Source organism: Syngnathus typhle, linkage group LG12 (genome assembly GCF_033458585.1).
Source record: "Syngnathus typhle isolate RoL2023-S1 ecotype Sweden linkage group LG12, RoL_Styp_1.0, whole genome shotgun sequence".
Lineage (NCBI taxonomy): Eukaryota > Metazoa > Chordata > Actinopteri > Syngnathiformes > Syngnathidae > Syngnathus > Syngnathus typhle.
In genome coordinates, this window is record NC_083749.1 from 13,092,573 (window position 1) to 13,112,916 (window position 20,344).

Consider the following 20,344-nt stretch of genomic DNA (forward strand, 5'->3'; position numbering starts at 1 on the left):
CGTCACCCCTCTCTTCCTGTGTCACCTCAATCAATGTAACATGTTTTGTATTCAAGTCCTGTCTGCCCCTCGCTCACCGTCGGATCATTGCATGTGTTACTGTCATGATGTCTGTTTGGTTTCTGTTCCTGTCTTTGGTAATGGCACCCTGTCTTTTTGTTCCACGTCTTTGTCGGTATACATTGTACCCATGTATAATGCGCACCCCAGATTTTAGGACAATAAATTAGTTAAATTTCGCGCATTATACACGGAAAAAAACGGTATTTTATAAGTCATTTGTTGCATCTGAAGTTGAAATAAAAAAGATAAAATGGAGAATGATTTGATTTGGATTAAAAATCTGACATGATGCATTAATGGTGCGCCTTATAGTCCGGTGCGCCTTATATATGGACAAAGTTTTAAAATGGGCCATTCATTGAAGGTGCGCCTTATAGTCCGGTGCGCCTTATAGTTCGGAAAATACGGTATATATATACGAACATCCATCCATCCATCCATCCATCCATCCATCCATCCATCCATCCATCCATCCATCCATCCATCCATCCATCCATCCATCCATCCATCTTCTTCGCGTCGCGGGGGCAGCAGCTTCAGGAGGGACTCCCAGACTTCCCTCTCCCCAGCCACTTCATCCAGCTCATCCCGAGGGATCCCAAGGCGTTCCCAGTGTCTAAAACATGCGGCCGCAAATCCGATGACACGACTACAAAGTCGATCATCGAACTGCGGGCTAGGGTGTCCTGGTGCCAAGTGCACACATGGACACCCTTATGTTTGAACATGGTGTTCATTATAGAAAATCCGTGTCGAGCACAGAAGTCCAATAATAGAACACCGCTCGGGTTCAGATCGGGGGGGCCGTTCCTCCCAATCACACCCTTCCAGGTCTCACTGTCATTGCCCACGTGAGCTTTGAAGTCACCCAGTAGAACGATGGAGTCCCCAGAAGGAGCGCTCTCCAGCACTTCCTCCAGGGACTCCAAGAAGGGTGGGTACTCTGAGCTGCCGTTTGGTGCATAGACACAAACAACAGTTAGGACCCGTCCCCCCACCCGAAGGCGAAGGGAGGCTACCCTCTCGTTCACCTGGGTGAACCCGAATGTGCAGGCGCCCAGCCGGGGGCCAATAAGTATACCCACACCTGCTCGACGCCTCTCACCGTGGGCAACTCCAGAGTGGAAGAGATTCCAGCCCCTCTCGAGAGGGCTTGTACCGGTACCCAAACTGTGCGTGGAGGCAAGTCCGACTATGTCTAATCGGAACTTTTCTGCCTCGCACACCAGCTCGGGCTCCTTTCCAGCCAGAGAGGTGACATTCCATGTCCCAAGAGCCAGCTTCTGCAGTCGGGGATCAGACCGCCAAGGTCCCTGCCTAGCTTACACTGCACCCGACCCCTTTGGACCCTCCCACAGGTGGTGAGCCCATGGGAAGGGGGACCCACGTTTCCTTTTCGGCCCGGCCACCAGACACCTTCGAGCCCCGCCTCCAGGCCTGGCTCCAGAGGGGGGGCCCCGGTGACCCGCGTCCGGGCGAGGGAAAACGAGATCCATTTATGTTGTTCATCATAAGGGGCTAGTGTGAGCCGTGCTTTGTCTGGCCCCTCACCTAGGACGATGATCGGAGATCTATCTATCTATCTATCTATCTATCTATCTATCTATCTATCTATCTATCTATCTATCTATCTATCTATCTATCTATCTATCTATCTATCTATCTATCTATCTATCTATCTATCTATCTATCTATCTATCTATCTATCTATCTATATCCCTAGATCTATCTAACTACCGTTTTTTTCCGTGTATAGTGCGCAAAATTTAACTAATTTATTGTCCTAAAATCTGGGGTGCGCATTATACATGGGTACAATTTTTTTTTTAAATTTTCTAAAATTTTTTATTTATTTTATTTTATTTATTTTCTTTTTTTTTTTAAGTCCCAATGATCGTCACACACGCAGGGAGGCAATGGGTCCCATTTTTATAGTCTTTGGTATGGTCTTAACTAGGCTGGATGTAATTTTTTTTGTTGGCGTTGATTTCTCCGACTGCCCGTAAACGCACCACCGCGCTCCGTGCGCGCACGGGAAAGAGGCGGCTCTGTATGGGAGAGACGTTGAAGAGGAATAAAAACACCCTTGGAAATCAAAACTTGCCCCTCGTCGTGACTCGGAGCCGCAACAAATGTTTCGGATTTGTGTAGGGTACATTGTGACAGACAGCAAACGAGCAGGTGATCGAGCAAGCCTTGTCTGATACGAGAGCATTGCGGTCGCATGGAGCGTGTTTGAAGTGAACAGCAGAGAAGAAAGGAACAAGGCAAAGTGTTGTGAAATAAAATGCACAGAACGGATGCGCAAGACACGTCAGCTATATAAAGAGCGAGAGTTGTTTTCTTCCTATTAGTTTCAATTCACAGTTTAATTAGCAGTTTCAATCAGCAAATAACAAAATGCGTATTACAGGTAATATTTTATTTCACAACACTTTGCCTTGTTCCTTTGGTCTCTGCTGTTCATCCTAAAACACAAAGGCGCTCTTTAAGCAATGCGACAGTGAGCGCCCGGCGCGCTGCGGTTGCGCGACCGCACCAAATTAAGCTCCCTGCGCAGTGCGCACTGAGGTCCACTTAAATTTTAGAAAGTACATCAGGACTTTAAAAATATCTTCTAAATTTCAGCGACGGCTCTGTCACAATAATGCGACCAGCGCGGTGCAGTTGGGCGGTCGGCGGCGCGCTACGGTTGAGCGTTCTCTCTCGCGCTCTCTCTCTCGCGCTCTCTCGCTCTCGCACACACGCAAACCGGATATCATACGGAGGCCGCCATTACAGATGTGCAGAACGGATGCGCAAGACACGTCAGCTATATAAAGAGCGAGAGTTCAGTTCTCTACCTAAATCCGTATTACAGGTAATATTTTATTTCACAACACTTTGCCTTGTTCCTTTCTTCTCTGCTGTTCACTTCAAACACGCTCCATGCGACCGCAATGCTCTCGTATCAGACAAGGCTTGCTCGATCACCTGCTCGTTTGCTGTCTGTCACAATGTACCCTACACAAATCCGAAACATTTGTTGCAGCTCCGAGTCACGACGAGGGGCAAGTTTTGGTTTCCAAGGGTGTTTTTATTCCTCTTCAACGTCTCTCCCATACAGAGCCGCCTCTTTCCCGTGCGCGCACGGAGCGCGGTGGTGCGTTTACGGGCAGTCGGAGAAATCAACGCCAACAAAAAAAATTACATCCAGCCTAGTTAAGACCATACCAAAGACTATAAAAATGGGACCCATTGTCTCCCTGCGTGTGTGACAATCATTAGGACTTAAAAAAAAAAAAAAAAATTTTTAAAAATTCATAAAAATTGGGTGCGTATTATACATGGGTACAGGCTTTTTTCCAGCATCAGCATGCCATTTTTAGGGTGCGTATTATACATGGGGGCGCACTATACACGGAAAAAAACGGTAAATAAATCGTCTAGAAGTGAAGAAAACCCAATCGCAAATTCACATTGTGGCGGTGTAAAAACACTTAGTTCTCCGCATAACTAAGGAGATATGATGTGACGAAAGTAGCACCAAAATGCTGCAGAAAATAAGGCGGATGTTGTTGCATCAGTGCTGTCAGTTAGTTAGGTTTACAGAGGCAAGCCGATTTCCGAAAGATGACGTAGAGGCGGGCGGGCGAATGCTCGCAAGTCGCCGAGGCATAAACATTTTCTCAACGGATTTGCACGATTCACGAAAATGATACTTTCGACGGAAAAACACACGGAAATCCTGCGGAAAATTCTCATCCCTGAGGGTTCCAAAAACAATTCGGACTTGGTTCACATTTAAGTCAATGTCATCACAACAAACATTTAAAACATTTGTAAGCATAATACTTTTAGAAAACAAAATATTTTCCATTCTATCGCCATATTATAAAGCAGTGTAGCTAGCTACCTTACCAATTAGGATGAAAACAAGAGCGATCACAAAGGTCAGGATGTAGCCTCGGAGAGGCTCATTGTTCTTGCCATAACCTTTCGCAAACATTCCAAGGCCTGGGTAAATGTTGTCTTTACATAAAGCCTGCAAAAAAAAAAGCAACATATTGTTAATATGTAGAGGACATGTTTCTTACAAGCCTAATCATAATTAAAATTGCTTTAGATATTTTTGGGCTGTCATCCACACTCTGGTTGTGTGACCAATGTGTCTGTATTCATTTTCCATCCATCCATCCATCCATCCATCCATCCATCCATCCATCCATCCATCCATCCATCCATCCATCCACTTCCGCGTTGCCGGGACAGCAGCTTTAGGAGGGACGCCCAAACTTCCCTTTCCCCAGCCACTTCATCCAGCGCATCCCGGGGGATCCCAAGGCATTCCCAGGCCAGCTGAGAGACAGTCTCTCCAGCGTCTTGGGTCGTCCACGGGGTCTCCTACGGGTGGGACATGCCTGGAGCCTCCCTCCAGGAGGCATCCTAATGAGATGCCCGAGCTACCTCATCTGGCTCCTCTCAATGTGGAGGAGCAGCGGCTATACTCCAAATCCCGGATGACTGAGCTTCTCACCTTATCTCTAAGGGAGAGCCCGGACACCCTGGGGAGGAAACTCATTTCGGCCGCTTGTATCCGGGATCTTGTTCTTTCGGTCATGACCCATAGCTCGTGACCATAGGTGAGGGTAGGAGCGTAGATCGACTGGTAAATTGAGAGCTTTTCCTTTTGGCTCAGCTCTCTTTTCACCACGACGGACCGGTACAGAGTCCACATTACTGCCGACGCTGCACCGATCCGCCTGTCAATCTTGCGCTCCATCCTGCCCTTACTCGATCCCAAGATACTTAAACTTTTCCACTTGGGGCAGGATCTCATCCCCGATCCGGAAAAGGCATTCCACCCTTTTCCGACCGAGCACCATGGACTCGGATTTGGAGGTGCTGACCCTCATCCTGACCGCTTCACACTCGGTTGCCGCGTAGCTCGCTTTGCATCCGACCCCTTTGGCCCCTCCTACAGGTGGTGAGCCCATGGGAAGGGGGACCCACGTTTCTTTTTCGGGCTGTGAGGAGCTGAGAACGGGCCTGACGTAACATTCATTTATTTAAAAAAAAACTATCACATAAATAACACGTTTATAAAACCATCTGTGTCACTCCAATTCATTAAATCCATTGATCAATGCCGTGTGCCGCGCTGCAGTTCAATTTATTCCACAGGCCCATACAACAATACATAAACTATATTTTAAATAACTATCACATAAACAACAATATTATCAAACCATTTGTGTCACTCCAAATCATTAAATCCATCGATCAAATTTCTCGTCTTGTATCGATCGTCCTTTGTCAACAATGGCATGTGCCTCGCCGCAGTTCAAATTATTCCACAGGCCCATACAACGATATATAAACTATATTTTAAATAACTCACATAAACAACAATATTATCAAACCATTTGGGTCACTCCAAATCATTAAATCCATCGATCAAATTTCTCGTCCTTTATGTCATCCTGGTGACAGAGGACATGTCCAGAGGATATGGCGCTTTAAAGTGTTAATTACTTTATTAGATTTTTTCTCTCTATTTTTCATGTTTTGAATATGTTCAAGATAAAGATATCAAAGCATGTGAAGTGATCAACTATACTAAAAATAACATGTGAAGTGGTCAACTATACTTGTAAGTAAGTGATGTGTTAATGATCAGGTAAAAATTTGTGAAAAAAAGCATATATCAGTCGCTCCTGAGTATAAGTCGCCCACCCCACCCAAACTATGAAAAAAACCACGACTTGTAGTCCGAAAATTACGGTATTCATTTTCCTACGTAATGATATGTTATGGGTGGAGAAATGAGAGCGCGACATACCACCCCTGACGTATCGCCATTCATGGTTAAGGTGTCTTTGAGTAAGGTGCTCAAATCTACCAAGGTGTGAGGCATATGTTCAATTAGTGAAAGTCTTACCTATTTTAAGCTGGTCTCACCTGAAATACTTTGGGTGCACTGACCAACGATGCTAGTGCTGAGGACAGGGTGGCAGAGAAAATTCCTGCTGTAATGATAGGTCCAAAACCCGAAACCATGCTCATAACCTGTACAAACAATGAAAACATGTTTGCTATTTACACATAATAGAGTAAGTGTAAAAGACAGAGTAAAGATTTGAAAACTCAACATACCTGATAATCATGGTGTAGACCATAGCGACAGCTATCTTTGTCTCTCTTACAAGCAGAAAAGTCATAGCCAAACTTGCAAGAAGCATCTGTGCAATTCATTAGGAACTGAGAGGTGACTGTGTCATTTCCACTGGCATCTCTCACAATACAGGAACCTGGGATGGCAAGTGTCAAATGCTTATAAAGGACTCACAAACAATGGGATATTCTTGAGAAAAAACTAAATAGAACTATATTTATATAAATATAAACACGTATAAGGACATACAAAGAACTAAGTACACTACCTGTAGAAACAGCAACTCCCAGATAAACTATTCCAGTGATTAATATGGCAAGCATTGTTCCTCTGGGTATGGCCAGTTGTGGGTCCTGCAAGCATCCATGAAAATTCCAATTACAGAGACAAAGAAAATATCAGCCATCAAACCATGCAGAAGGATGTCTGTCACTCCAAAATTGCCATCATTTTAAGAGCAACTAAATGCCATTTCTAGACAAATTGCATGTGAAGGCGAAGAAGTTGAATAAAACTCAGGGAATGCTATGGAATGATATCAAATGATACAATTACTGGGAATGAGCTGAAAATGTTGAGGAAAAACGGTAAGAGAGAAAAAACGAATTTTTCGGACTAAAAGTCGCTCCGGAGTACAAGTCGCATCAGCCATAAAATGCACAATAAAGAGCAAAAAAACATATAAAAGTTGCACCGGAGTTTAAGGCGCATTTTGGGGGAGATTTAATTGACAAAATCCTACACCAAGAACAGACGTGAACCAGCAACAGCAGGCTAAACGATATGGTATGCCAACGTGACATAAACACAAACAAAGAGCTGAGAACAGGCCTGACGTAACATTGATAGTTATCCAAATAACTATAACATAAATAACACCTTTATCAAACCATCTGTGTCACTCAAAATCATTAAATCCATCGATCGTCTTTTATGTCAACAATGCCGGGTGCGCGCCGCTGACCGCGGCTGAACTTCAAATCATTCCACAGGACATCCCCGTGTGATTTTGTTCCATCCCCTGGGGGAGAGGGGAGCAGTGAGCAGCAGCGGTGCCGTGCTCGGGAATCATTTGGTGATCTAACCCCCCAATTCCAACTTTTAATGCTGACTGCCAAGCAGGGAGGCAATGGGTCCCATTTATATAGTCTTTGGTAAGACCAGGCCGGGGTTTGACCCACAACCTTCCAGTCTCAGGGTGGACACTCTACCACTAGGCCACTGAGCTGGCTGAGGAGCATGGACTCAAATTTGGAAGTGAGAAACGATAGGAGAGAAAAACGGTAAGCGAGAAGAACTGTAGGCGCGAAAAACAGTAAGCATGAAAAACAACAAGCACGAAAAACGGTAAATGCGAAAAACAGTAAGTCCAAAAAACGATAAGCGCGAAAAACAGTAAGCGCGAAAATGGTAAACGCGAAAAACATTAAGGGCAAAAAAACGGTAAGCGTGAAAAACGGTAAGCGTGAAAAACAGAGCATGAAAAACGGTAAATGTTGAATGTGCTAATAAGAATAAATGGGGAAACTTTCGCCGGAAATTTGCGAAAACGGAAGCACCCGTCACGTGAATATTTAGAATATGTGAAAGTTTGAATGAAGTGAATCGGTTGAACAATGTGTAACAAGTTGAGCGTCAAAAAATTGGAAGGCTAAGCGAGAAATATTGCATGCAAGAAGAATGGTAAGCGAGAAAAACGGTAGGCAGAAAAACGGTAGGCAAGAAAAACGGTAAGGCGAAAAACGATAAGGGAGAAAAAGGGTAGGAGAGAAAAAAGCCTAGATGAACATTTTACAGTTGGAACGGCTTAAATCGGTCAAGAATGTAGAAATTAGAAGCAAAAAACAAAATTTGCATAATTTTTCAATTTCAAAATTTGGTCTATTTGATAATTGAGATGTTTTGGTATGGGTAGGCATAAGATGAATAGATAATAATAATAATAAAGATGGAACTGGTTGAATTGTTCAGAAATGTAGAAATTAGTAGGGAAAAACGGACATTTGCAAATTGTACATGAGAAAAGGTCAGATTTTTTAACTTGGCAATTTTGGGAATGTTGGAAATCCTCCCCAATGTGATTTGAATGTGCTGAATGATGTGAATTTAAAACTGGAACGATGTAAATGTGAAATGTTGAATGTGCCATTAAGAATGAACGGGGAAAATTTTGCCGAAAATTTACAAATGTTACGAAAAGTTTTCGAATATAAGAAATGCAAGCTCCCCTCGTGTGAATATTTCAAATATGTTGAAATTTGAATGGGGTGAATCAGATGAGTTATGTGGAAGTAGTCGCGTGTCAAAAAAGGGTGAGGAATAAAAGAGAAGAAAAAAATTTGCAATTTCTAGAGAAATTGCGTGTGAAGGCAAAGAAACTGAATAAATACTTGGGGAATGCTACAGAATGATGTTGAAAGTTGGAAAGGGTTGAATCAGTCAAATAATGTAGGAATTAGAAGGGAAAAGCTACATTTTGACTTGAATTTTAAAGTTGAAAGTTTTGAATTTTTGGTAAGTGAGAAGTTGTGGAATAGGTAGGCATAAGTTGCAGAGTTAAACATTGAAACAGGTTGAATCAGTGGCAAAATAGAGGGATTAGAAGGGAAAACAAAATTTATGGCACTTCTGATTTGTTTGGAGGCACTTCCGCTTTGTTTGGGGCCACTTCTGTTTCAAATTAAGTCACTTCCGGTTAATTTAGGCCACTTTCGGTTTATTTGAGGCACTTCCGGTTTATTTAGGTCACTTCTGGTTTGCTTTGGGGCGCTCGCAGTTCATTTCCTTTTTAAATTGGGGCACTTCCTGTTTGGGGAACGCTACAGAATGATGTTGAAAGTTGGAAAGTGTTGAATCGGTCAAATAATGTAGGAAATAGAAGAGAAAAACCAAATTTTGTATAATTTGACGTGAATTTTAAAGCTGAAAGTTTTGAATTTTTGGTAAGTGAGAAGTTGTGGAATAGGTAGGGATAAGCTGCAGAGTAAAACGTTGAAACAGGTTGAATCGGTGGCAAAACGGAGGGATTAGAAGGGAAAAAGATATTTATGAAACTTCTGGTTTGTTTGGGGACACTTCCGGTTCAATTATGGGTAATTTCGGTTTATTTGGGGCACTTCTGGTTTAAATGAAGTCACTTCCGGTTAATTTAGGCCACTTCCGGTTTATTTGGGGCACTTCCGGTTTAATTTACCGTTTTTTTCCGTGTATAATGCGCCCCCATGTATAATACGCACCCTAAAAATGGCATGTTGATGCTGGAAAAAAGCCTGTACCCATGTATAATACGCACCCATTTCCCAATGATCGTCACACACGCAGGGAGGCAATGGGTCCCATTTTTATAGTCTTTGGTATGGTCTTAACTAGGCTGGATGTAATATTTTTTGTTGGCGTTGATTTCTCCGACTGCCCGTAAAGGCACCACCGCGGTCAGTGCGGACATGTGAAAAAGGCGTGCGGACGTGAAAAAGGCGGCTCTGTATGGGAGAGACGTTGAAGAGGAATAAAAACACCCTTGGAAACCAAAACTTGCCCCTCGTCGTGACTCGGAGACGCAACAAATGTTTCGGATTTGTGTAGGGTACATTGTGACAGCAAACAAGCAGGTGATCGAGCAAGCGTCTGATACGAGAGCATTGCGGTCGTATGGAGCGTGTTTGAAGTGAACAGCAGAGACGAAAGGAACAAGGCAAAGTGTTGTGAAATAAAATATTACCTGTAATACGCATTTTGTTATTTGCTCATTGTATTAAGCTATCACATTCATTGTCAGTCAAGAAGAGAAGAGGACTATTCGCATCGGATCCATAGTGCGCATGCGCAGTGATACTGCCTCGGTATGACGTCCGGTCCGCGATGGAGATTAAAAAACAAACAATATTTGACAATAACACACCATCAAGGATTGCACCATCGCATCAAACGATGTATCGTCAATTATGAATTTTACTGACTAAGTGTGTTGGGCAGGACGGCTGAATGTGATGCGCGATTGACAACAAACAAGAAGAAAGGTGATTTCAAGTTTTATTTCGAGGGAGATTTGTCATGTCTCGTCCCTAGTTTTGCTATGTGTCTAGGTTGCCATAGTTTCTGTTCGCGTCGCCCCTCCCTTCCTGTGTCACCTCAATCAATGTAACGTGTTTTGTATTTAAGTCCTGTCTGCCCCTCGCTCACCGTCGGATCATTGCATGTGTTACTGTCATGATGTCTGTTTGGTTTCTGTTCCTGTCTTTGGTAATGTCACCCTGTCTTTTTGTTCCACGTCTTTGTCGGTCAGTCCTGTTGTTGGTTTTGTTGTACCATGATTTTCTTTAAAAAAACACTAAAAAAAAAATTTTTTTTTAAATTGTACCCATGTATAATGCACCCCCCAGATTTTAGGACAATAAATTAGTTAAATTTTGCGCATTATACAGGGAAAAAAACGGTAGGTCACTTCTGGTTTGATTTGGGGCACTTCCAGTTCACTTCCTTTTAAAATTGCGGCACTTCCAGTTCACTTCCTGTTCATGTTGGGGCACTTCCTGTTCATGTTGGGGTACTTCCTGTTCATTTTGGGGCACTTCCTGTTTGTTTAGCGGCACTTCTGGTTCACTTCGTGTTCATTCTAGGGCACTTCTGGGTCACTCCAAGATGGCCGCCACACTGTGGAAGTGGGGGTGAAGGGGTGAATTGAAAACAATCAAAACAATCAGAGGACTGGACGTAACACGGAGAGGAGTACATAACTCCGCCGCCATTGATAAATAAATACTATAGTTTGTGCAAATTTGTAAAGTTGTTTTGTGTGGCGTCCGCCACACAGACGTAATATACAGGCACCTGATGAACCAATCAAAGGACATTACGCTTTGCGTAGATTGGGGCGGACGTAACGCGTAGAGGAGTACGTACCTCCGCTGCCATTGGTAAATAATTGTGTATTCAGACCTGACTGTTTTATCCGCTTTAAAAAGACCAGGGTTCGATTAGAAGGCTTTAGAATTGTGCAGGTGTGAGTCCTCGCAAATGAATCCTGGTGCGGATTAAAGAAACGGACCTAAACCCACTTTTTCAGGTGGTCTCGGTTTGCTTTTAAACGAACTCTGGTGCGGTTTGCGTCAGGTGTGAATACAAACAGCGAAGATCCCCACCAACAGTACAATAATGCAGAGCAGGAACGCAGCACGTAGGACTCGCATGCTTTCTTCCATTTCCAGGTCTGTGCTCTGTGTGCCGCCCTGGTCATTGCTGTCCAATGGGAGCACAGCGTGGATGTGTATACTTCTTTGCAAAGTGTACAGTCTGAATAGGAACTGCACCAGACGGAAAAAATTAAGTCTGCTTTTGGTTCGGACCAAAGAAGCGGACTAAAGGACTTTTATGGTCTGAATACACCCTTAATACTATCGTTTGTGCAAAGTACGTACCTCCGCCGCCATTGATGAATAAATACTACAGTTTGTGCAAATCTGTAGAGGTGTTTTTTGTGGCGTTTCCTACGTACGTACCTCCACCGCCATTGATAAATAAGTTTGTGCAAAGAAAACAGTATTAGGATCCTCTAAAATGGCATACCGTTTTTTTCCATGTATAACGCGCCCCCATGTATAATACGCACCCTAAAAATGGCATGTCGATGCTGGAAAAAAGCCTGTACCCATGTATAATACGCACCCAAATTTTGACTACTACTTAAATCCGTAAACGTAAAATTATTTCAGAAAAATAATCATCTTTGGGAACAACCGGATGTTATTCTGCCGGTCAGCATCACTGCGCATGCGCTAGCAAACTCGATAGCGAAGAAATGTTTTGGATTTGTGTAGGGTACATTGTGACAGCAAACGAGCAAGCGTTTGATACAAGAGCATTGTGTTTGTATGGACCGTGTTTGAAGTGAACAGCAGAGAAGAAAGCGCATCTGTAATGGCGGCCTCCGTATCATATCTGGATTTAAAAAAATTTTTTTTTTTTTTTTTTTTTTTTTTTTTTTTTACCCATGTATAATGCGCACCCCAGATTTTAGGACAATAAATTAGTTAAATTTTGCGCATTATACGTGGGAAAAAACGGTAATCAAAGACATGCTAACAAGGCACAATTAGAGCTTTCTGGAAAGCCAGGATCATTGCAGAAAAGCAACGTGACAATGACGAGACAATGACAAGAGAGAACTTGGCATGTTTAATGGCGAACTTGCCCAACTGTTTAATTTGGATACAGACGATGAGGACGTGGACGGATTTGAAGTGAAGTGAAATTTATTTTTGAACACAAGATCGACCAAACACAAAATCATTTTTTTCACATTTTCACATAATTTCATGTTATGCCAATAAGGCACTGTAGCGTCTTGAGGAAACGCGTAGTTAAACCACCAGCAAAGAACCCAGGAGACTGTACTAGCTTGTAATTTTCTTTACTGAGCGGTGAAAACTGCAACAGACGTTACATATTATCAGCAAATGGCTGATGAGAACATAAAAATAAAGTGCACTCATCCAATAAAGTTAACAAAATAATAGCAAAATATCAGCGTAAACATTAAGATTAAAACGACACACGACTTACGGCATTGCCTCGTTAATGAATCACAGCAGATGACAACAGATGTAAGTCTGACCGCATTCCACGACATGGCTACTTGATAACATCCTCGAGACGGCTCAGCGAAACCGGAAGTAGCGCGGCGAAACCGGACGTAGCGCTTCACAACAATATTTTTCAACTTAAACTATGAATTATCTATTATTACAAGATCGAAATGATTAATTAACTTATTAGAACATTTTTACAACATTGTAACCATCCATCCATCCATCCATCCATTTTCTGTACCGCTTAGTCCCCACTGGGGTCGCGGGCGTGCTGGAGCCTATCCCAGCCGCCATCGGGCAGTAGGCGGGGGACACCCTGAACCGGTTGCCAGCCAATCGCAGGGCACACAGAGACAAACAACCATTTGCACTCGCACTCACACCTAGGGACAATTTGGAGTGTTCAATCGGCCTACCAAGCATGTTTTTGGGATGTGGGAGGAAACCGGAGTGCCCGGAGAAAACCCACGCGGGCCCGGGGAGAACATGCAAACTCCACACAGGGAGGGCCGGAGGTGGAATCGAACCCGCACCCTCCTAACTGTGAGGCGGACGTGCTACCCAAGTGCGCCACCGAGCCGCCCATTGTAACCATATGAAATTATTTATTGATGAAATAACAGCCTTAAAGGCAACACAGGCACATAAATCAACATGTTCAAAAAAGGAGAAGGAAGAAGCTATTGCTTGTTTTATCCTACCCCTTTTATACATCAACCTTCTCAACGTGGTTGCTAATTAGTTTTTTTCGAAGTACAGAAACCTGATTTATCGGAGGAAGATAATTTTAGAAATGAAAAGCAGTTTATACAATAATATTCTGGAAAGAAAAATAAATACATAAGATATAGACTATATAGCTGAAAACAGACTTTCAATTACCATAATTTTTGGACTATAAGTCGCGTTTTTTTTTCATAGTTTGGGGGCGACTCATAAGGAGCGACTTATGTGTTTTTTTTCAAATATTCCCCCCCCCCAAAAAAAGTGAAACTGCGATAAACGAACCGCGATGTAGCAAGGGATTACTGTAATTTGAATTTCAAGTGACGTCAGCAGCGCGACGCCGCGCGGGGGTTGTTTACATAAAGGACAAAGATTGATCACGGGATGACGAAGATGACGAAGGGCCCCACGTACTACCGGCATCATTAGCGGCTTTGTTTCTAAGTGACACGGCGGACGAAGAGTTTGAAGGATTTAAGGATTTGGAGTGACACAGAAGGTTTGAAAAACTATTATGGCTTTTACCCGTGGATTGAAGTCGGGGGCCGGCGCTCGGCCGGGTAGCTGTCCAGGGACGGTGGATGGGGCTCGGACATGGCTTTTACGCACGCCCGGTCCTACTCTACCGAGCTCTCTTTCACCTCCGTGGATGGAAGTCGAGGGCCGGCGCTCGGCCGGGTGGCTGTCCGGGGACGGTGGATGGGGCACGGTCATGGCTTTTACGCACGCCCGGTCCTATTCTATGGAGCTCTCTTCCACTTCCGTGGCTGGAAGTCCACGCCGCCACACGCCTGGAAGTTTGTTTTGTTAAATAAAGAGCCGTTTACCAAACCCACGTCTTCCCTTGAACTTTGTTAACACTACGATATAGTTATATACTAGATCTGTGGAATAACGACGAGGCTGACGTCAGGGCGCACGCGCGGCGTTGTTGACGAAGGATGAGGAATTTGATCGATGGATTTAATGATTTAGAGTGCACGGATGGCCTGATAATACTATTGCTTATATAATAGTTATTTGATATCTAATTTATATATCGTTATATGGGCCTGTGGAATATTTTGAAGTGCAAGCGCCGTCAGCGCCGATCGATGGATTTAATGAATTGGAGTGACACGGATGGTTTTACGTATTAACGTGTTATTTATGTAATAGTTTTTTGAATAACTCTGAATTTTACATCAGGGCCGTTCTCAGCTCTTCTTTTGTGTTTGTCACGTTAGCATACCTATCGTTTAGCCTGTTGTTGCTCGTTCATGACTGTTCTTGGTGTTGGATTTCGTCGAATAAATTGCCCCCTAAAATGCAACTTATACTCCGGAACGACTTATATGTTTTTTTTCACATTTTTGGGCCTTTTATGGCTGATACGACTTGTACCCCGGAGCGACTTTTTTTACGGTACTTTAACGTTCTAGTGCAACATTTTCAAAGTGTTCTTTGAATTGGGCAATGTGTTTACTTTCTTTGATTGTTACAGGTAACTCATTCCATAGCTTTACCCCCTTGACAGATATGCACATGCTTTTCAGGGTGGTGTGCACCTTAGGTTGTAAAAGATTCCCTCCCCTTCTTAGACTGTAAACACTTTCTCTTTCTATGAACCATTTTTGTATATTATTAGGGAGTACATTTTTTTTTAGCTTCATAAACAATTTGTGCGGTCTTGAAATCTACCAAATCCATAAATTTTAATGTTTGTAATTTAATAAATAAATTATTTGTATGTTCACAATAGCCAACATTGTTGATAATTCTAATTGCCTTTTACTTGTGTATGAATATCGATTAATAATAATGTGAGTACAGTAGACAGTACATTAGTGGTCACCAAACTACCGCCCGCGGGCCGTATACGGCCCACGGGACCGTTTAATCCGGCCCGCCAACCCTGAACAAATTGTATTATTAAACTTTTTTTTTGTTGTCATTTTGCCTGCAATGACTGCGTTTCCCCAGTAGATGGGGAAGCGCTCGCCTGCGCATTTACTACCGGAAGCCGTGTCAGAAAGCTCGGTGCACACTCACAAGTGCGTGTACGTACTCAGTAGTACGGACATGGCGCACTCGCGCTCTATTTGTATCAGTCCCGAATTTAGAGCGTGGGCTGTGACAACAGCATTCTTGTAATTCGCGCGCTGAGCTTTCAGATGCAGTTTTGCGCTAAAGCCACCCACAAACCTTCCCCTGAAATCCTTCCATTAAAATGAGACGCCCAAGGAAAAGCAAGGTGGACACAGTGCCGAGCGTTTAAAAGAGAGTGGCCAATTTGGCTCGACGTACGCGACGTGACGTTCAGCCACATGAACGTCAAAATCAACCTGTCACAGATCGAGGTAAACGGACCAACACCTCGGCTCTCGCCTAAGAATTGCCACAACAAATTCTACTCCAGACTATGACGCACTAGCAAACTTTAACAAAAAAGACAGCGGTGTCTACAAGCCTACTGGAACCTACAAAAGGATTATAAGGAAGGAACACAAGAACTTTAAGAGACTGCTCATATGTGTCAGAGAGATTCTGCTCTGACAACTGAGCTGAACTTTTATCTGTTAAGATTGTGCATGGCACAACAGAAAGTTAATGTTCCATGGCTTTTTTTTCTATGAAGAACCCAGAGAGAGTTATTTAGTTATTATTTATTTCCAGTTTTTTCTGTGAAGAACTCAGAGAGGGTTATTTAGTTATTATTTATTTCATTAATAGTGTTATTTGTTTCCTGACTTTTTTTTTCTGTAAAGAACCTGGAAAGGGTTATTAAATAACCGTTATTTGGTTATGTGTGGCTTTCTGGAAAACAATAGATTTTTTAAGCTCCCCTACGATCGTCACACTTTTTCTGTTACAAACTGACACCGGCCCCCCATCAGAGAAGGGAAACGTTATGTGGCCCTCACAGGAAAAAGTTTGGAGACCCCTGCAGTACATGGTTAAACATGTAGTCTCATTGTCTTGCTCTGACGCTGTGACGTTTTTTTGTTTACCTTAAGTCATGGCATCCATGCGCCCTATAATACGGTCTCCCCTATGTGTGGATTAAATACAAAATAGACCCCGGAATTGAGTCTGCTCTTTTTAACTCGAAGCGCCTTATTGTGCGGAAAATATGCTAAGTGTGAAGGCCTAATTAAAAGCAAACTCACACTTTTGCTGTTGTTCCCCCTTTTTTTTTTTGTATACCGTATGATTTAGCATGCAGGCGCCCAATAATGCAATGTGCTGTATGTGTGGGCCCCTGTTATTGAGTCTGTGCCTTTTAACACGAAGCGCCTTATGATGCAAAAAATACAGTACTCATTAACAAAATGTGAAAACTGTTAACTTACTGCAAGGTCTCCAGAAATGTTGGCACCGGCTAAAATACCAGTAGCTGCAGGGAAAAAGATTGCAAAAACAGAAAAGAAAGTTTCTTTCCTGAAGTCAGGACCCATGTTTTCCCACATGATAGAACCTAAGAAAACACAAATAAGACTGTTGTTACAAAAGCCTAAAATTGTATGTGCTCAGTTAGACACATAATTAACATGTCCATCACAGAATCATGACTCGGCAGTGGGGCCCAGCAACAAGTGGACAATCAGCCCCTCATAACACAGTAGATTGACAATAGGGGTAATACTGACCTTATAAAAAACTCAATCTCTGTACATAGAGTATATTTCACCATTTGTCTGTCAGTAGTTTCATACAAAAATAAAATGTCATACCATCGTAGCCAAAGAAGCCGAGAGATTTCTTTGACTGAACAGTAATAAAAGTTCCAATGAAGTAGTTGATGATTGCTGTGATGAGTACAAACAGCAAGAAGATCTGGGCCTAAAAGGAGGAAAATCAACAATTACATTTGTTTGAAATATATATTTTTTGTTAAAATGTAAACCATATCTCAAGGGTCTACAGAGTTATTGTAGGCTTTCCAAGTATTAGATATTGTACAAGACTTATCATACCTTTGCCTCCCATTCCATGCCTGCAACAGATATGCCCAGGAGAAGGATAACAGTAATGGTACCTATAATTCTGATATCATTGATTTCATCCGTCATGAGGGCATCCACACCCTAAAAGATGAGAAAAATTAAAATGTATGTATTTGTTTTTTCATTTATTTATTGTTTTCCTTTCCATGTCTGCATATCTGAGTCACTTGTGGGCAACCCATTTGAAAATCCATTAATTTCACTGATACTGGCGAACTATTAGCAGTTGGTATCATTCAAACAGTAATGTAACATTGAATATGGATTTCTAACATTTTGCTTCGATGTGGTGCTGCGTGGATACAGTGTGGGTATGTGATCGCCACGCTCAGTATCATTTGTCTGCTCATTCATTTTTCTTTTTGACCAAGAATAAAAATGTTTTTCATTGAAAATAATTGAAATTCAATTATTCTTTCAATGTAGATAACGACATTGTTTGTCGATTCAATTCAAATTTTCTTGTGTTGGTAAATTTTAAAGTACCAAAAGTGTAGAGTCATCACCCAGTTCAGTTGAGTTATGTGAGACGTTACTGGACCTCAACTTGGATTTAGGAAAACTAAGCAACTTGCCTAGTTTCATACACAGTACTGCAAGTTTTGATTAAACACTGGTCAAAGTCATTCCCAGAACATTAGATAGTGTTTACAGATACATTATACGAGATCTTCTGAGTATCCATTGATGTAGGATACTTACGGATGCAATTAATTACTTGTGCATTAATAGGTTAAAACTGTAATTTCTCTGTGTTTGATGTTTGCAGAAGTGATGGAAATGTTTTCCTGTCTGTTTCTCTCATCAACCTTGAAACACATCAACAGCAAATGGGCTTACAGCAAGCAGTTCCACAACTGTCTCAGCAAATCCCACCACATACATGGCCACAGCCACAGCATTGGCAAAGGCAAAAATTAGACCAATAGAACCTCCAAATTCTGGGCCCAGACTCCTTGAAATCAAGTAGTATGCTCCGCCTAGAAATGTAAGAAACATATCAAAGTCAGACACGGTCATAGTCAACGCTTAAAAAAAGGAAATGGGACCGAATTTGAGGGATCTGAGGTGAATAACCCCCCTTGCAGACACTGCCATGACAATTGAGGGCATCTTCCTGCAGCATAAAATTTTGAATATGGACATCTACTTTTTCTTTGGATTGTTTTATATTGTATGTTCAATGTTGCCCACTCTGCACCCATTGCCACTTAATCATCCCGGAAAGGGGATCCTACCATCTTTGGTCCCTTCTCAAGGTTTCTCATTTTTCCCAAGTTGGGGTTTTGTGAGTTTTTCCTTGCCCCCTTGGGAGTTAAGATCAAGGGATGTTGAGAATAACTGTCAACTTAGCCCATGTGAAGCCCTTTGAGACTTGTCTGTGATGAACGGCTACATAAATAAACTTGACTTATTTGCATATACAGTGCCTTGCGAAAGTATTCGGCCCCCTTGAACCTTTCAACATTTCGCGACATTTCAGGCTTCAAACATAAAGATATAAAAGTTTAATTTTTTGTCAAGAATCAACAACAAGTGGGACACAATCGTGAAGTGGAACGAAATTGATTGGATAATTTAAACTTTTTTAACAAATAAAAAACTGAAAAGTGGGGCGTGCAATATTATTCGGCCCCCTTGCGCTAATACTTTGTAGCGCCACCTTTTGCTGCAATTACAGCTGCAAGTCGCTTGGGGTATGTCTCTATCAGTTTTGCACATCGAGAGACTGGAATTCTTGCCCATTCTTCCTTGCAAAACAGCTCGAGCTCAGTGAGGTTGGATGGAGAGCGTTTGTGAACAGCAGTCTTCGGCTCTTTCCACAGATTCTCGATTGGATTCAGGTCTGGACTTTGACTTGGCCATTCTAACACCTGGGTACGTCTATTTGTGAACCATTACATTGTAGATTTGGCTTTATGTTTTGGATCATTGTCCTGTTGGAAGATAAATCTCCGTCCCAGTCTCAGGTCTTTTGCAGACTCCAACAGGTTTTCTTTTGTGCACAAAATGAGCCATGCATGAACATCACCTTGTTCAGACCAGTTCAGATATGTGTCATCATGAATTTACACGATAAATCAGGTGTGTTCGGACCGCCGCAGTGGAGGCTTTGCCGAACCCCTGAGACCGATTCACTGAACCTCCAGGTTAAGAACCACTGAGCTAAAGTATTCTAAATATGTTTTTAGAACTCTTATTATTAACTTTTTTTTTTAATAACAAGGTATAAGTGTACATACTGTAAATATGGTTTTAAAACAAATTTTATTATACCAAGGTACAATACTGTAAATACGTTTTTAGAACTCTTATAATCATAACTTTTTTATAACAAGGTACAAGTGTGCGTACTGCAATTGTGTGAGCACTCGTGAAATGTTTACAGTGATCATTTAAAAATATGAACACTAGCAGAGATTTAAAATAGAAAACTTTAAATTAGTAAATAGTGTTGCGTATGATATTATTCTGTTTCCTAATTATCAAAAGAAATAATTAATGTGATCAGTGTCTTCACAAATATGAATATCAATATTAACACATACTTTTAAGTTAAGTCAAATATACGTATTCATATAGCCCTTAATCCAGTGGTTCTCAAACTTGTTGGAGGTACCGAACCCCACCAGTTTCATATGCGCACTCACTGAACCCCTCATTAGTGAAAAATAAAATATACTTTTTTCAAATTCAAGACATAGATGTTTTATACTGGTGCATAAAATTAGCCGTGCATGAAATCACCTTGCTCAAAGGACAAAACCAACACAATGCATGAACTCACAACAAATTACAAACCTGCAAATCAGTGTGACTTCTGCTGTTGC

The 20,344-nt window shown here is 42.1% G+C and overlaps 1 protein-coding gene across 3 annotated transcripts in view; it reads right to left on the reverse strand.

Moving 5' to 3' along the window:
* slc12a2 (solute carrier family 12 member 2) overlaps window positions 1-20,344 on the reverse strand; it is a 133,076-nt gene that overhangs the window by 60,578 nt on the left and 52,154 nt on the right. For all 3 annotated transcript variants that reach the window (XM_061293726.1, XM_061293725.1, XM_061293724.1), the window contains 8 exons: window positions 18,354-18,493; window positions 17,484-17,594; window positions 17,241-17,349; window positions 16,860-16,984; window positions 6,486-6,570; window positions 6,199-6,353; window positions 6,004-6,111; window positions 3,964-4,087 (listed from right to left, as the gene is read on the reverse strand). In XM_061293726.1, the coding sequence (XP_061149710.1) occupies window positions 3,964-4,087; window positions 6,004-6,111; window positions 6,199-6,353; window positions 6,486-6,570; window positions 16,860-16,984; window positions 17,241-17,349; window positions 17,484-17,594; window positions 18,354-18,493 (957 nt within the window). The remainder of the gene's footprint in view (window positions 1-3,963; window positions 4,088-6,003; window positions 6,112-6,198; window positions 6,354-6,485; window positions 6,571-16,859; window positions 16,985-17,240; window positions 17,350-17,483; window positions 17,595-18,353; window positions 18,494-20,344) is intronic.